This window comes from Branchiostoma floridae, chromosome 18 (genome assembly GCF_000003815.2).
Source record: "Branchiostoma floridae strain S238N-H82 chromosome 18, Bfl_VNyyK, whole genome shotgun sequence".
In the NCBI taxonomy this organism is placed as follows: domain Eukaryota; kingdom Metazoa; phylum Chordata; class Leptocardii; order Amphioxiformes; family Branchiostomatidae; genus Branchiostoma; species Branchiostoma floridae.
The window spans coordinates 13150728-13170800 of NC_049996.1; the positions used below are offsets into that span (position 1 = coordinate 13150728).

A 20073-nucleotide genomic window follows, 5' to 3' on the forward strand; every position below is an offset into this window, starting at 1 on the left:
CATAAATGATACTAAATAATACACGTAGTAATTCATTTTTCCTCATCAAAACTGGTGAAATCTTCTAAGGTACCATCCACTGATGTATTTGCTGATAGATTGTAGCCTGTGTCAGTGATCAGAGAAACCTGTGTGTGTTCTATCCGCTTGTCCTGCTCTGGTTCCATACCAATTTGTCTCCCATGAAAACTCAAAATTGATAATTTTCAGAGAATCTCGATGTGTCCCAGGAGAGCTCTCTGATGTTATATTATGCATTTCATCTTCAACCACGAGAGACTTTAATATCGTCCATGTATCGATCTAGAGGAAGGGATTGATTCAATCACGACACAAAAATAAAACTCAAGCCAAAGCAAGTTAATGTTATGAATGCCATCTTCTGCAGACTCCAAATGCAATGCGTTACGATACTTGAGTGAAGTGCCACATTGTCATAATCTGTCCAAAAGCAAAAAAATGGGTGTAATACGAGAGGTTGAAGAAAAAACAAGATGCCTAAGTTTTGAACATAGACGCCAAAAGCGATGTAACAAGAAATGAAGCGACAAAACCTAGCAAACAAGTAATTTACTTCTTGACTGTTATTTCTAACAGTTGCTTCTCAACTTCTCTTCTTTAAAGTTCTTGACTTATTGCTAACTCATTCTTAGTAGAGTCAAGGCTACCAGACATATTTCCCATGTTCGGTATTTTCTTGTCATGTTGAACATTGCCGAAGGTGAACAAAATTTCCTTTATTTTTTCATAATCAATGTCAGGCGAAAATCAATGTCATCCATAAAATGTACTGGCTATGGCCTTTTTATTGGACCCAAATACAGGCTTTTTGTTGACGTTATCGTAATAGAAATTTGAATTGCCCGGTGTCCATATTTTCGGAAAGTTGAATTAAGCAATGGCATCTTCGTGTTGTACGGGCGCACACTGTAATCCAACATGGCGTATGACGTCAAATGAAAAGCATGTTATACTATTTAGAAAAAAAACCCAACTATGACTTATTCTCTGATTGATTTATTTATTTATGAAGGTTATAAATTCTAGTAAACAACTGTTAAAAGCAATTACATCTTTATAACTGGACAGAATCGAAAATTTACCTCCAAAAGCTTTGAGTGACATTCACCACTATTCTTCAGTGCAACTAGAATGAACTGGCGCAACAAAGGGACACCAACATTTGTAACAAAGGACACTTACGGTTCATATGACATTGTCTTGCCATGAAAACTATCTAAACATGATTCAAATATAAGTGATACTTCCATATGATTTTATAGTTTCTACATTTTTAACCGGTTTACTTCAATTAAATGTACGTGTATTAAATTCATATTGTTTTGTTTTGTTGTTCATGTATGGTGGCCCCCCTTGGAAATCAACTCCCAATAAGTTGAAGGGGCTACCCACCTGTCTTGAGATTAATAAATATTAATTAAAATCTCTCATCTCATTATAGCTAAAGCTGAAGAAAAGTCGTGGATGTTATTCGGAACGGCCGGAAGCATATCTCGGAATTTCATCCGGTTGTCGAGATTTAATTGCCTTCAAAGATTGCATGATTGATTCGTTCATTATATAAGGATGTACTGAAACGATAGGTAAATTTGTGTAGGTGGAAGGGAGAGGAAAGGCTTTTCCATATGGGGAACTGGCCACAAACAGGGTACAGGGAGCAAATCTTGAGGTCTCTTCACACGAGAGTAAGAATGAGCCGGAATGCCGTCAGAATGAAAATTCGTTTCTACTCCTGGGAAGCCATAGTGTATTCTAGAAATTCTCACTGCACTCCAGATATTTGTGTCCGTTGCTCACTGAACAACAAAAAAGTCGACACAAAGCAGACTTTTTGCAAAAGGAATGAAAGAAGTCGTGTAATTTTGAAAGTGCTCTGCAGACATCCCTAGACAGAGACGGGGAATTTCTGCAACTTATGATCCACTGCTCACCGAGTCACGTGTTCATCCATCATTCACAGAAATAGTAGACTTCTCAATTCTGGAGTTGTTCAGTCAAAAATATGGGTAAGCCCATTTTTGTGTGTTATGAAATACAGCTTAACTTTGATCCGGATTTCACAAGCAGCATGTTCTCAACTCGGTCCCACAGTTGACGCCATTTTCATTAGACTTCTAATTGAAATTGATCCCGACCGGGAAACCAGGTCAGTACACACAGCTTCATGTTAATGGGAGTCGGTGTAGGTCTTGAAGCTGAGAATGGCTCCCAAGGGACATCCATTGAAGCAGAGAAGCAAATTGGCACCGACTTGTATCGTAAGCCAAACCAGTATTTTTAACTAGACCAAAAAGCTGCCGCCGCGAAAGCTGAAAGATTGGCGGCAATGATAGAAATCTTTATTGACACGACAAAGGTACAGCGACTTTCGTAAGGTCTATAGCAACTACTTACAGTACAACTATAAACACACATATATGGATATCTATATGTATGAATAAGTCAACATATTGGGTCTAGCGTATCATTTACACTATTTTTTTTACGGTATAAACATTCGTGCATATATCTGCCTACTTGTACATAGTGAGGGTTATCGCCTCCCAGAATGCAGTTAAGTTTATCTATTGAACAGAGAGTAGCAAATTCTTTAGAGCAAGCCGAAGTTAATGTGAACAGCTCTGTGCGTTTATCATTATATATCGTTAACAATCCATAACAAAGTGACGTTCGTCTTCGATCTCATTTGGGCAGAATGGACAAAACCTCTGGTCACGGGGAATTTTAGTATATCTATCTTCCGGCTTCTATATTTAGTTTGTGGCTACAGATTCTTATCTTTGTGATTGCTCTACGGACATTCGAAAGATACTTCCGTATGTCCGTATAACGATTTCGCTGGACAGTCTCTTCCACGTTGTCCTCAATACAAGACCTAATTCTTCTGACGCGTACCATAAGGGATGTGATGGATGGATCATTTTCTGAACTGCATGATTGATGAATTGGCAGTTATTCAGATTGCAGGCATCAGCACAGTCATCCGTCATCAACTTGTCAAACCTCCCGGGAAACTGCGCTTTAGGGGTGGGTACCAGTACAGTGTACCGGTACAAAAGCGTTTTTTCTTACTGGATCGGTCCAGAAAAACCGGACCTGAAAAAACTCGGTGGGCCGGATGTTGGAGCGATTGGAAACTGAACAGATTATATGATCAGGAGTTCACACGTTCCGGGGCTTACCGGTCGAAGAAAATAACAAGAGCGAAGTAGAGTAGAGTCGATAGTTATTTTTACCAAGTTTTACAGCCAACATAGGCAGTTATCATTGTAAGATTGTAAAACGGCAGCGGGAGTCGAATATACACAAAACAGATTTCTGTAGTGAAATGGGCCATTGTTTTGAGTATCGTCCAGTCACAAGTTTTCACATAATAAATCAGGTCCGGACCTTGACCTGATCCTCTGGACTTGAACCGGACCTGGACCACAATTTTCTGCACCGGTACCCACCCCTACTGCGCGTGCATCAAACCTCACACAACACTACGGCACAAACTGGAACGCTCAAAGGACCAACCTCGGAAAGGTATCAAGGCCAGTGCAATCTACAGACTCAAATGTGAAGAACCCAACTGCAACAATACGTACATTGGCGAGACTAGTCGGTCACTGACAGCAAGTATTAATCGTCTTATTTAGAACCTCGTCACACATCATTTGTACGACCAGTATTGGAGTATTGCGCGCCAGTTGGGCATCCGGGCCTCACCTGTGCACATGCTGACAAACTCCAAGCGGACAATACTAAGAAGACGCTTCACCAGCTATGAATAAGTCAGGAATTAAACCCCCATTGCTCTCAGAGCGCAGACAGAAACTGTGTCCTTAACTTCAGGACTCACTTACAACCTAACATACCGTAAATTATAGCCACCAAAGAGATCGGACTATAGCTATAGAATCACCAGAAACAAATGCTAGTATCCACCAATCGGATGCAGCACAGACCGACTAAACTCTCTCATACCTTTCATAGTGCGTCTCTTACATACTTAATCAAACATTTCAAACCCCTTTGTCCATGAAGATTTCTTTGACGCTATACACTACCACGCTACTCGTGGTTTGGTCTTACCAATATCTAGTAAAAAAAACCTTAAGCCCTATTACTGAGTTTTATCGATTTATAATGATAATGACATGTAATATCTTAGATCTAGTTTTGGTAACAAATATGATGTCAAGTATGCGAATCAGCTAATATCTAGTGAGTAACTTATGTCTTAGATAAATCATTCATCATCATCTTGTAAGACTTAGAAGAGATGGGCTACTCTTAAGGAGCAGCAAAAGGTAAGAAACAAGTAGAGGAAACTGTGGAGACTAGCATCGAAGAAGAAGATGAAGAGAAAATGACAGAGGGTTGGCATCAGGAATAGGGGGTTGTCCGTTCAAGTACATTGATTTGCTTTGGTATGCTTTAGATACTCTCATATAACGCTTTGCTGAGTTGATCTCTCTATCAGTTATTATGTCACTATGTCCTGGCATTGCCGCGTCAGCTCTAAGGGATCTTTGCTTTCCACGCCAACGGCATGCTTTTATACATGGCTTGCTCACTTCTCTTTTCACTTTGCCTCCCTGAAAAATTGCATGATAAGAAATGCCCACGCCATTCCATCTGATACCCACAAAGATATAGAAATATATTGATTTTTTAGGACCCACCAAATGTCTAAATAGGTCAATGGAGGCCGGTTTATGCGTCTTCTACCCGCGCGCGGACGCTCTTCATTGACATTTCTGTCGCCGCCGACCAGGGAAAATGTTTCATTCATATCCACACGGACTACTTTGTAAGTTTGAAGAAATTTGATTCTTTTTAGTATAAACACATTTTAAATTCATTTACAATAATAGGACAAGAAAGAACACATGTTTGGGGGAAAAAGGCCATGAATCCTTGAACTAGTTCTCCCGATCTGATTTAACAAAAAAAAAAATATATGTAACAAATCAGAAATAATAATGATATTAAGTATACAAATAATGACAAAAATTTTTCCAAATGATATAATAATGATAACACATGATATGAAATTGATAATGTATCAAAATCATACATAATATGATAATATAACTTAGTATATAAAATTAAAAATGAACAAAATACCGATTTCAATTCGGACTGAGTAACTGAAAGTAAATGAAGAAACATGAAATTCATCTTGTACATAACGTGAATAAGATGTACTACGTCGAAGCTTTAACTAAAGATTAGAATTAGGCGTACCTGAGAGCACAAAAGTAGGTTCTTGCTTCCATTTGTGACTAAAAGAACTCTGATAACTCAAGATAATTCAATATGGACATACATCATAACCCAAACATCTAGTCTCTCATTAATGCGCCTTGAGTAGATGCCTTCTGGCTTACCACTGAGTGGATACCAAGAGATTCCGGGAGATTTTGTCTGTCTGCTATGATAAAGCCACAAGAGAAAATGTTGATATCTATGGATTTAGTTCGTCGTTGGCCATTAACAAACGCATTAGTTGCATCGCTTCACTTATAAACTTATGAACATACAATGTACATGTACAACGAAGCCGGAAAGGGTGCAAAGAGTTGAGACGGGCCTTCTTCGTTATACTATATGTCAGGCAATATATTTTGTACAGAGCTAGGACTCCATGGTCTTCACGTCACGCCCATAAACTTTTAGGGAGACAGCAAAACAAGTGTTGGCAGAACAAATGTTATCTTCATTGTGAAATCTAACTGGTCGGGAAGGTTTAACAAATGACTGAACGCACAAAGTAGAGTATAACTAACAACACATTCTTCACTTTTATGCCTTCAAATCATCTTCTTGGACTTTGGGACTGAACTTGGCATTCTATGACATTCGTAGAAGTGTTATGGTATTTGTTTCAATTTACGGTATATATTTGCTCAATTTACAGCAGCTTTGTACGATTTAAGGTAGACTATCACTGCACTTGGTGCGGCACTGTGGTGTTCGTAGATTACTGAAGAGAATTTTCTTCCGTTTTGTATATTTTGTTGTCTTCAAAGTCATACTTTTATGTATTAAGCAGTATCTAGATTTTTGAAAATCGTGAAAATAACAAAACAGTGCCGCAGTGAACGAACCCCGCAGTGCCGCACCGGTGCCCCTGGTGCAATGAGAGTCCACCTTTACAGTATTGTCGACAATATTCTCTTTTTCTTTAAGCGGACAGAAATTGATAGACGTGCGAATGTCATCCATATAATCAAATCAGCATGGCTTAAAGCTGACGAAATTGCTTTACAAGGTTTCTTGTTTCGTCATGTGCCAGGTATCTAAATTACAGCAGATTGGCGGTGGCTATTAAGGCCCATCGCTAGAAAGTGCTGGCTGTTTGTAGTAGGGATGGGTACCGGTGAGGAAAATTCAGGTACAGGTCCGGTCCAGGTCCAGAGGATCAGGTCCAGGTCTAGACCTGAACCTGAACCTGATTCAGTATGTGAAAACTTGTGAATAGACGATATTCAAGACAATGGTCCATTTTGCTACAAAAAAAAACTCTTTTTGTCCCGATTTGACCCTCAACGGCGTTTTGAAATCCTACAAGGCTAACTACCTCTGTACTATTGACTATAAAACTTGGTAGAAATGACTCCACTTTACTTCGTTCTTGTTATTTTCTTCGACCGGTAAGCCTCCAAACGTGTAAATGCCTGATCATATAATCTATTCATTTTCCAAGAGGTCCGATTTTTTTCAGGTCCGCTTTCTCCGGACCGGCCCAATAAAGAAAAACCGGTTTTGTACCGGTACACTGTACTGGTACCCAGCCCTAGTTTGAATCCACGCACTCGCTTGTTTTCAAACTCACTGACCCGGATAGAATGGGTTGTGGGTACGGAGACCGTAAGCGACTCTTCTTATCAGCCTATACGCTCACACAGTCCCCACGGGAGTCATGGGGATGAAAATCCTGCACTTATGGCTACTTTGATGTAGTTCTAGGCACGTCTTGGATAAACTATCGTTTGTCAGCTATTTTAGTGGTACTATAAAGGACAATATCCCATTGTGATCTTTATGTGAGGAGCGCGACAAGCGGAAACATAAAGGAAAAGATTGACAATCTAAGCCAAATGTTCAATATCTATCATTCTATGTGGCCTTTTCACGTATGACATAAAAGGCTCAACGTATGGCATCTAAAAGTACATAACTACAGTTCCATAACGGTAACCTACCTAATAGAGGAGTATATAGTATGGGGTGAGAATGGGATTTTATAGTCTTATAGGATATGTAGCTATGGTTATGTTAGCAATATCTATATATACGTATGCGCCATTACTTTACGTTTGGAACCGCATTGCTGCTTGCGAGTAATGGACAAATATGTGACAGTACTTTACGTTTGGAACCGCATTGCTGCTTAACAATAACCAAATATGTGATATCTCTCATTTTTACTATCAATACCGTTGCTATTTTGCACACGTTGTATCTGCCATAGTTTCATAGATAATTGAAAATATAGCTTTGAACATTCTTATGGTCATTTTTGCATGACATCACATTACTGTGCACAGCTATAGGTCTAACGTCCATGTTTAACCAGCCAATATGGCTGACAGCACTGACGTCATGGTCAACTGCATAGAAACGCCCTGAGACACAACTTAGTAAGTTTAAGATTATATCTTTAGGTCTGAAAAAAATCCGCGAATTTCATTGATGATTTTTTTCTTCCCAGAGACTTCTATGTTATAATTCGTGGTTTACATGGGAGCATTCATAATGAAGCTACGTGAAATATCAGCAGATTTTTCATTCTATGCTGAGCACATTTAGCCTATATTGTGGGGAAAAATTGCCAACGTCAAATAGACACTGGCTCCTTCTTTATAGCAATTACAAACTACGATTAGTCAATCCCCGCAAAAGGCACTTTTTCGCTGCTAGTACAATGTACAGCCGCACCACTCAGAACCCAGGACTGTGTACCTCCGACCTAGCGCGCGGCTGCAAAACTTTACCTGCTAATTTCTTCAGTTACAAACAAGCTTTAACCAATCTAACTTTTGAGATCAGTTCCGCCGGCTAAAGGGAATTTCCCCTTTTTCCCCTTTCCGCTAAAAAAACGCGTCCATGCAGCCGTTTTTTTTTTTGGCTCGGACCTCTTTTGCCCACTCGGAGTAATAAATCAATGAGACCTTAACTGTGTCTAATTATTTGCCACTGCATTAGTCGTAGATGGAAATTCAAAGAGATTTCTCCCTCTAGAAGGGTCAGGAAATCATCCCCTGGAAGACATAATGAATGCTCAGTCCTCCCAGCTGTAACGAGAACCGTTAATCTTGTCAGCGAGGGCGGGGAGAGGACATTACGGCTCATTTGTGGCAATCAAACCGCGACGTGAATCAGGAAGGTATACGTAGAACTGCGCTTCTCCAAACAACCTTTTAATTTATTATGGGGGTATCTCACTGCACTTGCGTCACTCTTGCGTCTCTGCGGGGTTCGAAAGATGCTCAACGAATTTCAGAGATAAAGGATGAATTTTCTTCCTTTTTGTGTATTTTGTCATAATCTAAGTCATAGTTTTACGTATTACACAATATCTAAATTATAAAAAAAATCGGAGAAAATAACAGAACAGTGACGCAGTGAACGAACCCCGCAGTGACACAAGCTTGACGCAGGTCCAGTGAGATACTACCTTTACCTCGGACACGGTAGAAGGTGGTGTGCATCTGTTTCATCTATGTTGATAATGGAAATATCCTATATAGCCGTAAAAAAACTAGGTTTCCTCACTTAAGAAATATGAGATGTACTAAAAGTTTTCTATTTCTAATGCGTTCTGACGAACCAACCCTGTACATACGATCCTACATTTTCACCAAAATCAAGAAGCAAGAAGAAGCCGGACTAGATCTCCGAAATCTGTTAACAGTTTCAACAGTTTGTTGGGTTTTTGTACACAATCAAGTGTTTTACTCCACCGATGTTTCAGTGACCGTCTGTCACCTTCTTCAGGGCTATTCTGACTGGTTTAAATTGAACTGCAGCATAGGGGGCGCTGTTTACAGATGTTGTCCCAAACGTATTTACACATGTATACATGAATAGTTAATGCGTTCACAAACGTATAGGAGTGCAATACTAGTATCTAGATCCATGATACGTCTACACGTATGTTTTATCTCTGTTGTGATCTGAACTCACTCGGCAGTGCACAAATGTACAATAGATGTTTTTATTCATCCATTTTAAGGAAATTGGCCAAACTTACGGCTCCATTATTTATGTAGGAAGCATATGCTTTTGTGAAAGTACACAATCATTAGTACGCACAAGGTGTGAAGTAGTTAAAATATGCTTCCTTTGTGAAACTATCAAAGTCTTTGCCGTAAGAAAGAATTAAATGGTGAATTCAAGGAAATCCAATAATAGGATATGGTCTAGTCGGACGGGTGGCCATTATGGAAAGGATTCCTAATTCTTGTGTCGATGAGAAAATTTATCTGAGGAACCACTAAAACGTTTTCATTTATCAAAGTAGTCCATGTGTAGAGGTGGTCACTTGTATAGGCTAGGTTCGGAACTGGTACTGCGGTCACAATAATGTTCTTTTGAGAAGCAAATAGTTCATAATCATCGCGAAGTCATGCAATGTTAAGTTTTTGTTCTGAGATTATGAAGTATTGGATATGCTTATGTCTCCGAAACTTAAACGTAACAATTCCTGGTTACATTCTGACATGACACCACTATTCAATATACATAGACGACTGTGCAAAATACTCATCTGATGGTTTTTTAACATCGAATTCCTGGCGTCATGGTAAACATGACAACCGAGTCGGAACCTTGTACTGCGACTCGTGAAGAAACATAATTTCGAGACTTCCGAAAATAATTTCATCAGGTTCACAGCAAATAGGATATAGGAAAGTTCTTGTACACAACCAGTTTGAACTTACTTGCTTACGTTTCGGTGTATGTTAAACACCTTCCTCAGAGCTTCTGACTGGAGTTCTGCTTCTCACCCCTATATGTAGCCGATGTAGGGGAAAATCAACCCCAGTGATGAACCGGGACGAGGGGGGATACAAACTTGGCCACGTTTGGGATTGTGTTCTCGCTGCAAAAGCGCCACCTACATCTGCTACATATAGCGGCATGAAGCAAAACTCCAGTCAAGCTCTGAGGAAGGTGTCTGATAGACATTGAAACGTTAGCAAGTAAGTTCAACCTGGTTGTGTACAAGAATTCTCTTATATCATTATTTCGAGACATAGAAAGGCATCACGATGAAATAATTCATAGTTATGTTTCAAAATAGGTACCTCACTTCAGTGGAGCCGACAGCAAACTGGCAACAAGACACGACATGAGATATGGAGAAGACAATTGAATTACTGCCTCTTTCTCATCCACGAGTTATACTTTTTCAATGATAATCTTATCATATCATTTTCCCATTCAGAGGTCGTCTCTCAAATCGTATAATCGGTTGACCGTTATCTACTTTTGAATTGGTTTAGGCTTCATTCAATTTCAGCATGAAACTCGATAACGTTAAAATTACACTAGGGCAGCGATGTCACTGCGACTGCGCTGCGACATCGATACAACTGAACGATTTGAATGACGGAGTGCTCAACGAATTCTATAAGTAAAGAAAAACGGATGATTTTATTTAAATGCATTGTACCAAAAAGTAGTTACTCGAGCATCTGGATATGGTTCAGTAGTTTTCGTCAGTGATACTGAAGACATCTTGTTGGAGAGGGTTTTATATATATTCTACCTGTGGCTTGATATATAAAAGAGATCTGGTTGAAGCACAGGTTTATCCTAAGTAGTGATCAATATGTAAAAATGGGTAGAGGACAATTTATCAAAAGCTACAAAGGTAAGACAAGGTAATATTGCGTTGATGCAAATGAGTTAAATAGCTCCTGTTGTTTCCAAAACCATATCCAGTTGTTTAAGTAACTACTTTTGGGTGTATCTTATTACCAGGATGTCGAAAAATAGAATTGTATACAGTAAGAATACACACAAATTCTATATACACTAATACACAGTTTGTAGTTTGGTGTCTTTTATATAATACTTTTCGATCCCGAAAACTGCTCGGCCGGGCCTCGGTTTGGAAATGTGGCGTACGTTCAATTCAGGAACTGTTGTATTTTATTGCCATTGGTGACATAAGCACTTCAAAGAAAAGCCTCTCTGCATCCTCTGGCGGTGCAAATAGACTTAATATACCACCAGAGATTTCTGCGAACATCCCAAACCATACGCCTGCTTTATACATAGTAGCACTGCAAATTAGACAGTCGATTGACTTTACGTCATCGACTGAACACTTGGGGAAACGCCAGCATCTCGGAAAGAGTAATTATGCAAAAAGTGTTTCACCATTGAGACAAACGCCACAACGCTGGGTTTTATCACCTGCCCACTTGAGAGGGATGAAAATCAATGAAGAGGAGAACTCGTTATTCTATTTCGGCGGGTGTGTAACGTTATGTGTGTGGATGGAATCTTAAACTCTTCTACGCTGTCTGTTCAAAGTACTGCAAATGCATTTAATTTCGCGGAGATTTAATTTCGCGGTAGAAAGAAAATGGACCTTTCGTGGTGGCTTTTATTTCGCGGTAGCACCATGCACACTAGTCTCTTGCTGTCATGGAAAAATGTTCGCGGTGGTTTTGAATTCGCGGTGAAGCGGCTACGAAGAAAACCGCTAACATTAAACCAACGCGAAAGTTTCTCAATAAATCTGCATTTACAGTATTGGGGTTTTCAAGAAATGCATCGGCTTGATACGTTCTAAACGAAATAATGGGGGAACTTACTAACCACGCTGCGTTACATGATAGGACTATTTATACAAGTGACATATGTATCTCACGAAATGCGTCAGCTTGATACGCTCTAAACGAAATAATGGGGAAAATTTCGAAACACGCTACGTTCCATGATAATACTATTCATAGAAGTGACATATGTACCTAAAAAGAGAGCAATAATAGATAATTTAAAAGTTTATCGCAAATTCTTGCCCGTGGGCTAATTGCAGGTAATATGAGAGATTCCTACAGTGTAAAAACAATATGACAAGTGTCTACTCTTGTCTAAAACTAGTAAAAGCTATTTTTTTCCAAATCCTGGGTTATTGAATTCGACTCCTTTTTCGAAGACAATGGAAGACGAAAGATCCCGCCTTTTCCATTATGTGTGGGTTTTGTGGTGTTAGAAGGAGAATAATTGCTTTCTGAAGAATAATAGAAGATAGAAATTATCGAAATATAGACCTTGTTTAATTAATGAGACAATACCATAATTCTATAATGGTAATGGTGGGTTTCTTTGATGATGTATTGAGCGTAGTATACACAGTTGATATGCATATTTATAGCGATCAATATTGCGTGGGATTCAGCGCAAAGTAGTTGATCATATTTTGCGTGGGTAGAGCATGTCCGCAACAACACTATAAGTCAGTCAGTAAACATGCCTGGTTCGTATGGATTCCCTTTGGCAATTTTGTGCCACGGCGGGGTTAGTTCACTGCGTCACTGTTTTGTTATTTTCTTCAATTTTTTATAATATACATATTGCGTAATACGTAAAAGTATGACCTATAAGAGTGAAGACGACAAAATACACAAAAAGACAGAAAATTCGTTCTTTATCTCTGAAATTCGTTGAGTATCTTTCGAACCCCGCAGTGACGCAAGCTTGGCACAAGTGCGGTGGGAGCGCACCTTTAGGCAGGTATAGGAAATACTGAATAAATTAAGGTCGGTCGGTAGAAAGTTTTTTTTTTTTTAATTTCTTTTCTTAGATTTTGGTCGAAGTAATCCTTCTATTATTACATTTTAGCAATATAAAATTGAAATGCATGAGGACTTTCTGCATCACATTGGAATTATTATTTTTACATCACATTGACATTATACAGTATACATTGTACAATGCAATAAAGCAAAACGATAATAATTCATACTTAGGTGTCCGTGTTATAATATCTAGGTACAGTATATTTCTAAGTTTGTTAATAAACCGTCAGTTGGCTGGGAAGAAAGCAATCGACACAACCGTGCAAAGTCTAGGGAAGTAAGGTTGGGCGTTTTACCACAAAAAGACACCCGTGTACAGAAGTGAAATATCAAAATATATAGGGGCAGGCAGTAAGTCTGGATTAGCACATACTTTTATGGGGGCAATAGTATAAATCTATTAGTAAGAAAATATTTGTGAATATTTTCAAAAGCGAAGAATATATGTTTGAATACTATTTAACTGAGGCTCTTGTAATTTTCAAAATTTGTACCTAATTGTAATACATTTTCACATTCAATTAATTTGCATCTACTGTGACTTCTAATTCTCTTATTCAAAGATAATAGACGTTATTTAAAACCCCTCTTGGAATGGACTCTGCAAGAAAATCATAACATCGCTATCCAGGTTAATACAACGCCATCCTGTTGTATCAGTTATAAATGTGCAGACCTGCCCCTGTGACGCTCCAGTGCGCATGTTACATTTGCACATCTGCGGGTCGATACCTGATACAGAAATGGAAGCGCTACTCTTGTGGGCTGGGGCCAAAAATGGACCCAGAATTGTGCATGAAAATCAGATATCTAAATTTAGACACGAAGGTGGTACGGAGTCATCAAACCATACGAATTAGATATTATAATATCGTCAAATATTTGATATAATAAAACGTTATATTTGAAATTTACCTTAGACAAAAGCCTGGGGAAACACGCTGACACAGAACCGTTGTGTAATTTATGGCGATTGTATTTTCTTGCATTCGGTCGTTGTTGGGACCAAGCGTATCAATGCAGTAAATTTTTCAACGATTTGTTCCAGCCGTTTCGTAACGAAATTTGGTAGAAATTTGCTGAAGTAAAGCATATCCTCAACAGACAACGGCGCGCGTGGAACAATGGAAGAAGGAGGGACCCACTGGTCGTACCTATGGAGGAGGAGCGTGGTAGAAGTAAGGTGTATGAATCGTTTCTTGCGTTAGGGGCGACAATGGGGGGAAGATTTGGAACGGTGTTACCTCCATCTCCTCCGGGCTGAGGTCTCCCTCGCCTCCTCCCGGTCCATCTGAAATACGAGTCCCCTGCATGGCGCGGACACAGGTGTTTCAGGATGGGAGCAGAGGAGGATCCGGTACCAGCACCAACACCGCGCACACCAGCAGCACCACTGCACACACCAGCAGCACCACCACCACACACCAGCACCTTCTTCCTGGAACCACTTGCACAGCCCGGATTCAGTCCCGCCAACAAATTACGGTAAAAGGCGAACAGGCCCCTTCACTTAACGCTGATAGTGGCCAAGCGATGTCCTCCTATAACGGGTCCCGGATCCATTGGTTCCACCGCTATTATCCAGGTTGGCAGAGGTGACGGTGTGCGGTCACCTAGAACCGCAACAGCCTTCCCGGAAACCCCCGCAAAACCTCAGACGTCGTAAAATCCCTCCAGCGAGTCACAGCACAACCTCTTCCCAAGGCAGCGGCTTGGAGTTGTCAGGAATTTCACCAAATTTCCTTACTCTCTACAGGTACATTCCTCTCTTAAGGTGGTAAAGCTTCCCCTTAAGGTTGCCCACCTCGGCATGCCCCCACTTCCGATTTCCAGGAGAGCGGATTTACCGTCACAGGGGACGACAACAATAACTGCCCAAGTAGTCCGTTCCCGGTTTGGGCGAACCCAAGGCCGAATATTGGTCGGGCAGTGAAAAGATTCTACTTGATTGCTCCTCGATGAAAATGTAATAAAAGTGGTATAAAAGTGGAGCAATTGACTAATATCAAATATCGTGACAGGCATCTCATTAACCAGTTGCTTTGGCTTATCTCTTATTAACTTAACAATGATCAATGACGGAGGAAGAAATTAATCAAAAGCGCCAACATATTCCGAGGGGACTACCAGATTGTTTTCAAATATTCATTTCTGCCTATTTGTGTCTGACTATATTATGGCATGGACGTCAACAAAAAATTGTCTTTTTAGACTATTTGCTTCTCCTTTAAGAAAATAACGGGCTACTAGAGTAATTTCGGGACAAAACAGTCGGTACTCCAGAATTATTTGTTTCTGTTTTGATGAACTATACAGCAAGTGATGGGCTGAAATTGAAAATTATATTAATATGGCACTAGCTAAACTTACGGAACCGTATGAAAATGAACTGTTGCATACGTAACACGCGTGTTCATGTACAGCAATTTCCGGCCTCTATTGTCACGGGAGACCATGCTCAAAGGGCCCATCAAAATACATGTACCTCACTGTTTCAATCTTTAGATTACTGTGCTGTGCGGATGGAAGAGCTGCGAAAAGCTCACGAATGCCTTTTGCAGCTTTTGAACGACGCAAGTGACGCAAACTTGACACAAGTGCAGTGGGAGCACACCTTTAGGCAGGCATAGGAAATACTGAATAAATTAAGGTCGGTCGGTAGAAAATTATTTTTTTAATTTCTTTTCTTAGATTTTGGCCGAAGTAATCCATCTATTATTACATTTTAGCAATGTAAAATTGAAATGAATGAGGACTTTCTGCATCACATTGGGATTATACAGTTATACATTGTACAATGCAATAAAGCAAAACGATAATAATTCATACTTAGGTGTGCGTGTTATAATATCTAGGTACAGGCTTTTGAACGAATTGTTAATTAGATTATGTTGATTGCGTTACATCAATTTTGACAGTTTCCCCGAAAGTATTTGACCATACTATAAATCGTGCAAAGCTGCTGTAAATGAGCAGATATATGTCGAAAACTAAAAATATCGGAAAACTGATACTGATGTTATTGGATATTAAAATCAATTTCAAAGTCGAAGAAGAAGGTGTGACAAAACAATGAATAATCTATTGTTCCGTCTACAATATGTGTCATTTGGTCTGACTACGTAGATTTTATAATGAAGACAACTTTTGTTTTTGCCAAACGTTTTTGCAAGTTTGGGGATACACAGAGTATACCATCCATATCATGAACTCAACGTGGCCTATAGTTAAGAAACATTGAATTGTCCAGACGATATATACCCTTTGATGTCCCTTTTGTGAAAATGAATTGTTTATTTTCTTGCAGAACCATACAGCAGCCGGTATATTCAAATCTTCAATTTTTATTTACATTTGATGTTCGCGACTTGGTTTCAAACATCATACAGGTCTATTTTTTACTGGACCAATCAGATAATCCTTTCTCTTACATCAATCTATCAACACTCATTAGACCACAGCAAGCACATTCTATGGTTGCCATCAGCACACGCGTTGATGTTCGCCAGATCAGAAAAAAAGATCAACTATTCCCTACAGAGATTGTCAACATGACGAGGTCATTTTTAGTCTGTAGAGGATGCCATCCGTAGATTTTACTTGCTGTGGTCTCATGTCAACTCGTCCCCTGCCTTTGATTGCTGGAAGAAGAATTGAAGCTCCAAGAACAGACACGGCAGGTCAATGATGGATTCCTGGGTCACCTGGACAAAGAGCAATCCTCGACTGACGTCAACGCGGCAAAATTAGATGTGTCAGTCGCTTCTTATCTGATAAATGGATTCTGCTGCAGTGATAGCAAGTGTCCGCAGTACACAAACCTCCGTTGTGAGGTATTAGTTATTCTGTAAGGCTTAGGTCACATTTCCAAACCGAGGCCGGATCGGGATGTTTAAAGAAACGAAAAATTCAAATGTATACATAGCAATATGCACAAATTTTGCCCATGAAACTTATGTTGACATTTTGTGTATTCTGATGTCTTTTGTATCATTCTTTTCCCTCCCGAAAGCTGCCCGGCCGGGCCCCGTTTTGAAAATGTGACCTAAACCTAAACCTTGGTACTTGTTTATTACAAACCTCCGCGGTAAGGTGTTAGTTATTCTGTAAACCTTGGTACTTGTTTATTACCCCCCCCCCCCCCCCGTGGTAAGGTGTTAGTTATTCTGTAAACTTTGGTACTTGCTTATAAGGTGTTACTTAAGCTTATTCTGTAAACCTTGGTACTTGTTTATTACAAACCTCCGTGGTAAGGTGTTAGTTATTCTGTAAACCTTGGTACTTGTTTATTACAAACTCCATGGTAAGGCGTTAGTTATTCTGTAAACCTTAGTACTTGTTTATTACAAACTTCCGTGGTAAGGGGTTGGTTATTCTGTAAACCTTGGTACTTTCAATTGTTTATTACAAACTTCCGTTGTTAGGTGTTAGTTATTCTGTAAACTTTGGTACTTGTTTATTACAACCCTCCTTGGTAAGGTGTTACGAGGGACGTTCAATAAGAAATGCCCCTGACCCATTTTCCATAGCAGGAGATTAATGAAACTTGGCACAGTTATTAGTCGTTCTCTTCATAGGAACCACCCAGAGTTATGAATTTCTCCCATTGTTTGATGCATCTCTGGACACCGTTTTTGTAGGACACCCCAGGTCGGTCCTCCAACAGATACCTCATCAATGACAAAAGAGGGACGACCAGGTCTGGGAGCTGTTTCCACAGACTTCCGGCCATGTTTGAATTCACGATGCCAGCGTTTTACAAGGTCATATGATGGGGCATCATCACCATAAGTTTCTTTCATTTCATCAAAAGTCTCCTTTGGTGTGCGTCCTTTCAAATACAAAAACCGAATCACTGCGCGACACTCAACTGGCTCCATTTCACACCTGGCTCATTTCACACCTGACTCAGTTCAAACACCTTTAAATCAGAAACTACTGATAGTTCAGGGCTGGTTTTTGCCACAAAACTTAAAGAGATATCAATCATTACACATGCTAAATTTCATCTAGATCAGACAACTGGAAGTGGGACAGGGACATTACTTATTGAACGCCCCTCGTAGTTATTCTGTAAACCTTGGTACCTGTATATTAAATTATCACAAAATATCACTTAAAGTAGATCACTTATCGATTTACAATTCCTATACAGCCGGAAGAGACAGCTCATAAAAGCCGCCCGACGTTCACTAGTAACCTACCGACACAATAGAAAAGACGAATTTGAAAGCAATATTTACGGGGTGAGATCGATAAGTTCGTTGCCGCACCAAGAAACAAGATACACAATTCCAATTTTGGGGCATAATTTTGTGATGAAATTCAGATTGACATGATCCTTTATTTCGTAGGTGGCAGGGGACAGAAAAGGAAAAAAAGTGAACCTGGGGTGTGCGGGTTAACTTCAGATCTGCTGAAAGTAAGGTACCCATTTCTTTCCAGTTGAAGGGAATTATCACCTACAATTTTGATAACGTTTTCCCAGACTTCATGAAGAACACGATCCACACAACTCTGATCACAGACAGTTGGGAGGGTCTTTTTAGCGAATGCCCACAAACGCCCACTCTAGAGAAGTCCGCGCTGCACGAATCTCATTTTTTTTGCTTGGAATATGTCCACGTTGTGCTCCCATGTATTAATCCTGAGTTTCAAGTCAATCCATTGACCCGAAGTGACATAAATCAAAGTTTTCGATTCTCGATGGTCTTTTTAGCGAACGCCCAGCAAAATGTCTTTTTAGCGAATGCCCACTATATCCACAAAAATATCGGCCGTCGCGCAACGACACCTAAACCTACCGCCACAAACATGTTCAAGATGGTGTCCCATTGATGTGTACGGAGTTTCCGTGCTTTACAAGCATTTTAAGTCCCTGTTTTTGGTCAAAATGTACGGCGACGATACAACCATACTTTAACTATGGCAATTCAAAATGGCGGGCACTAGTCATGTGACCTCCTTGCGGGACTGTTCTATAAGTATCGCGGGAGGGACTGTTGTAGCATAGGTTCTCATACAACCATTTTAGAGTGAATTCTGAACAAGATTTTCATTTCATAGTGCTATCATCTGACTGATATTTACAATGTGGTCATTTTTTCTGTGCTATTATTACCCAGGTTTGAGGAACTTAGTGCAAATATGGATATTGATTCTCCTCAGTGCCCAATTAATGTACAAAAGGCTCAGACGCATTAGTGTTATAAACCTGAATAGGGGCAGGTAACCAATACTAGAAAAACATAGCTATTTATTATTAACAATACTATTTACATTATAATAATAACTCTTCACCAAACTGGACTTTTCTTATCTTTATTTATCACAGAAACATTGTTACAATGAGGATTTGATTAGATGAGTATCTGTTACAGTGTGTACAAACTTATTTCAAATACAAAAATGTATTTCGTTTCACTTCCTAAATATTTTTAAAGTATTGGAAGAAGTTGACACATAAACAATATTAATTGCATTATTTATGTGCAGTAAAATGTGACCACATGCTATCAATAGCCTAATAAAATGTTGGAACATGGCACAAGCGGGCTCCCCTTCTGAGTACAGAAAGGAAATGTTTATAACATTTAGTTATGACGTAGAAAATTTCAATTGTAAAATGTACCTTTATTAACATTTACAAACAAATTGTTTTTTTCTCTTCTTAATAAATGACAACAATACAGGTAAGTAAGGTGTGTTTCCTTTTATAACAGGCCAGGTAAGACGCCGTACAGGTTAGTAAGGTGTGTTTCCTTTTATAGCAGACCAGGTAAGACACTGTACAGGTGAGTAAGGTGTGTTTCCTTGACTACAGACTAGGTAAGACACCTAACAGGTGAGCAACGTGTATTTCCTTTCATTACAGACCAGGTAAGACACCGTACAGGTGAGTAACGTGTATTTACTTTGATTACAGACCAGGTAAGACACCGTACATGTGAGTAAGGTGTGTTTCCTTTGATTACAGACCAGGTAAGACATCGTACAGGTGAGTAAGGTGTGTTTCCTTGACTACAGACTAGGTAAGACACCGTACAGGTGAGTAACGTGTATTTCCTTTGATTACAGACCAGGTAAGACACCATACAGGTGAGTAACGTGTATTTCCTTTCATTACAGACCCGGTAAGACACCGCACAGGTGAGTAAGGTGTGTTTCCTTTGTCTATAGACCAGATAGGGTATTACACAGGTGAGTAAGGCGTCTTTCCTTTGCCTATATACCATATAGG

At 39.6% G+C, this 20073-nt stretch overlaps 1 protein-coding gene across 5 annotated transcripts in view; it reads right to left on the reverse strand.

Moving 5' to 3' along the window:
* LOC118405913 (dipeptidyl aminopeptidase-like protein 6) overlaps positions 1-20073 on the reverse strand; it is a 239590-nt gene that overhangs the window by 130169 nt on the left and 89348 nt on the right. The window contains exon 1 of one of the 5 annotated variants that reach the window (XM_035805759.1): positions 14078-14710. The exons of the other annotated variants lie outside the window; for them this stretch is intronic. Coding sequence (XP_035661652.1) covers positions 14078-14146 — 69 coding nt within the window. The 5' untranslated portion in view covers positions 14147-14710. Of the gene's footprint in view, positions 1-14077; positions 14711-20073 lie in introns of those variants that run through there. 5 annotated transcript variants of the gene reach the window in all.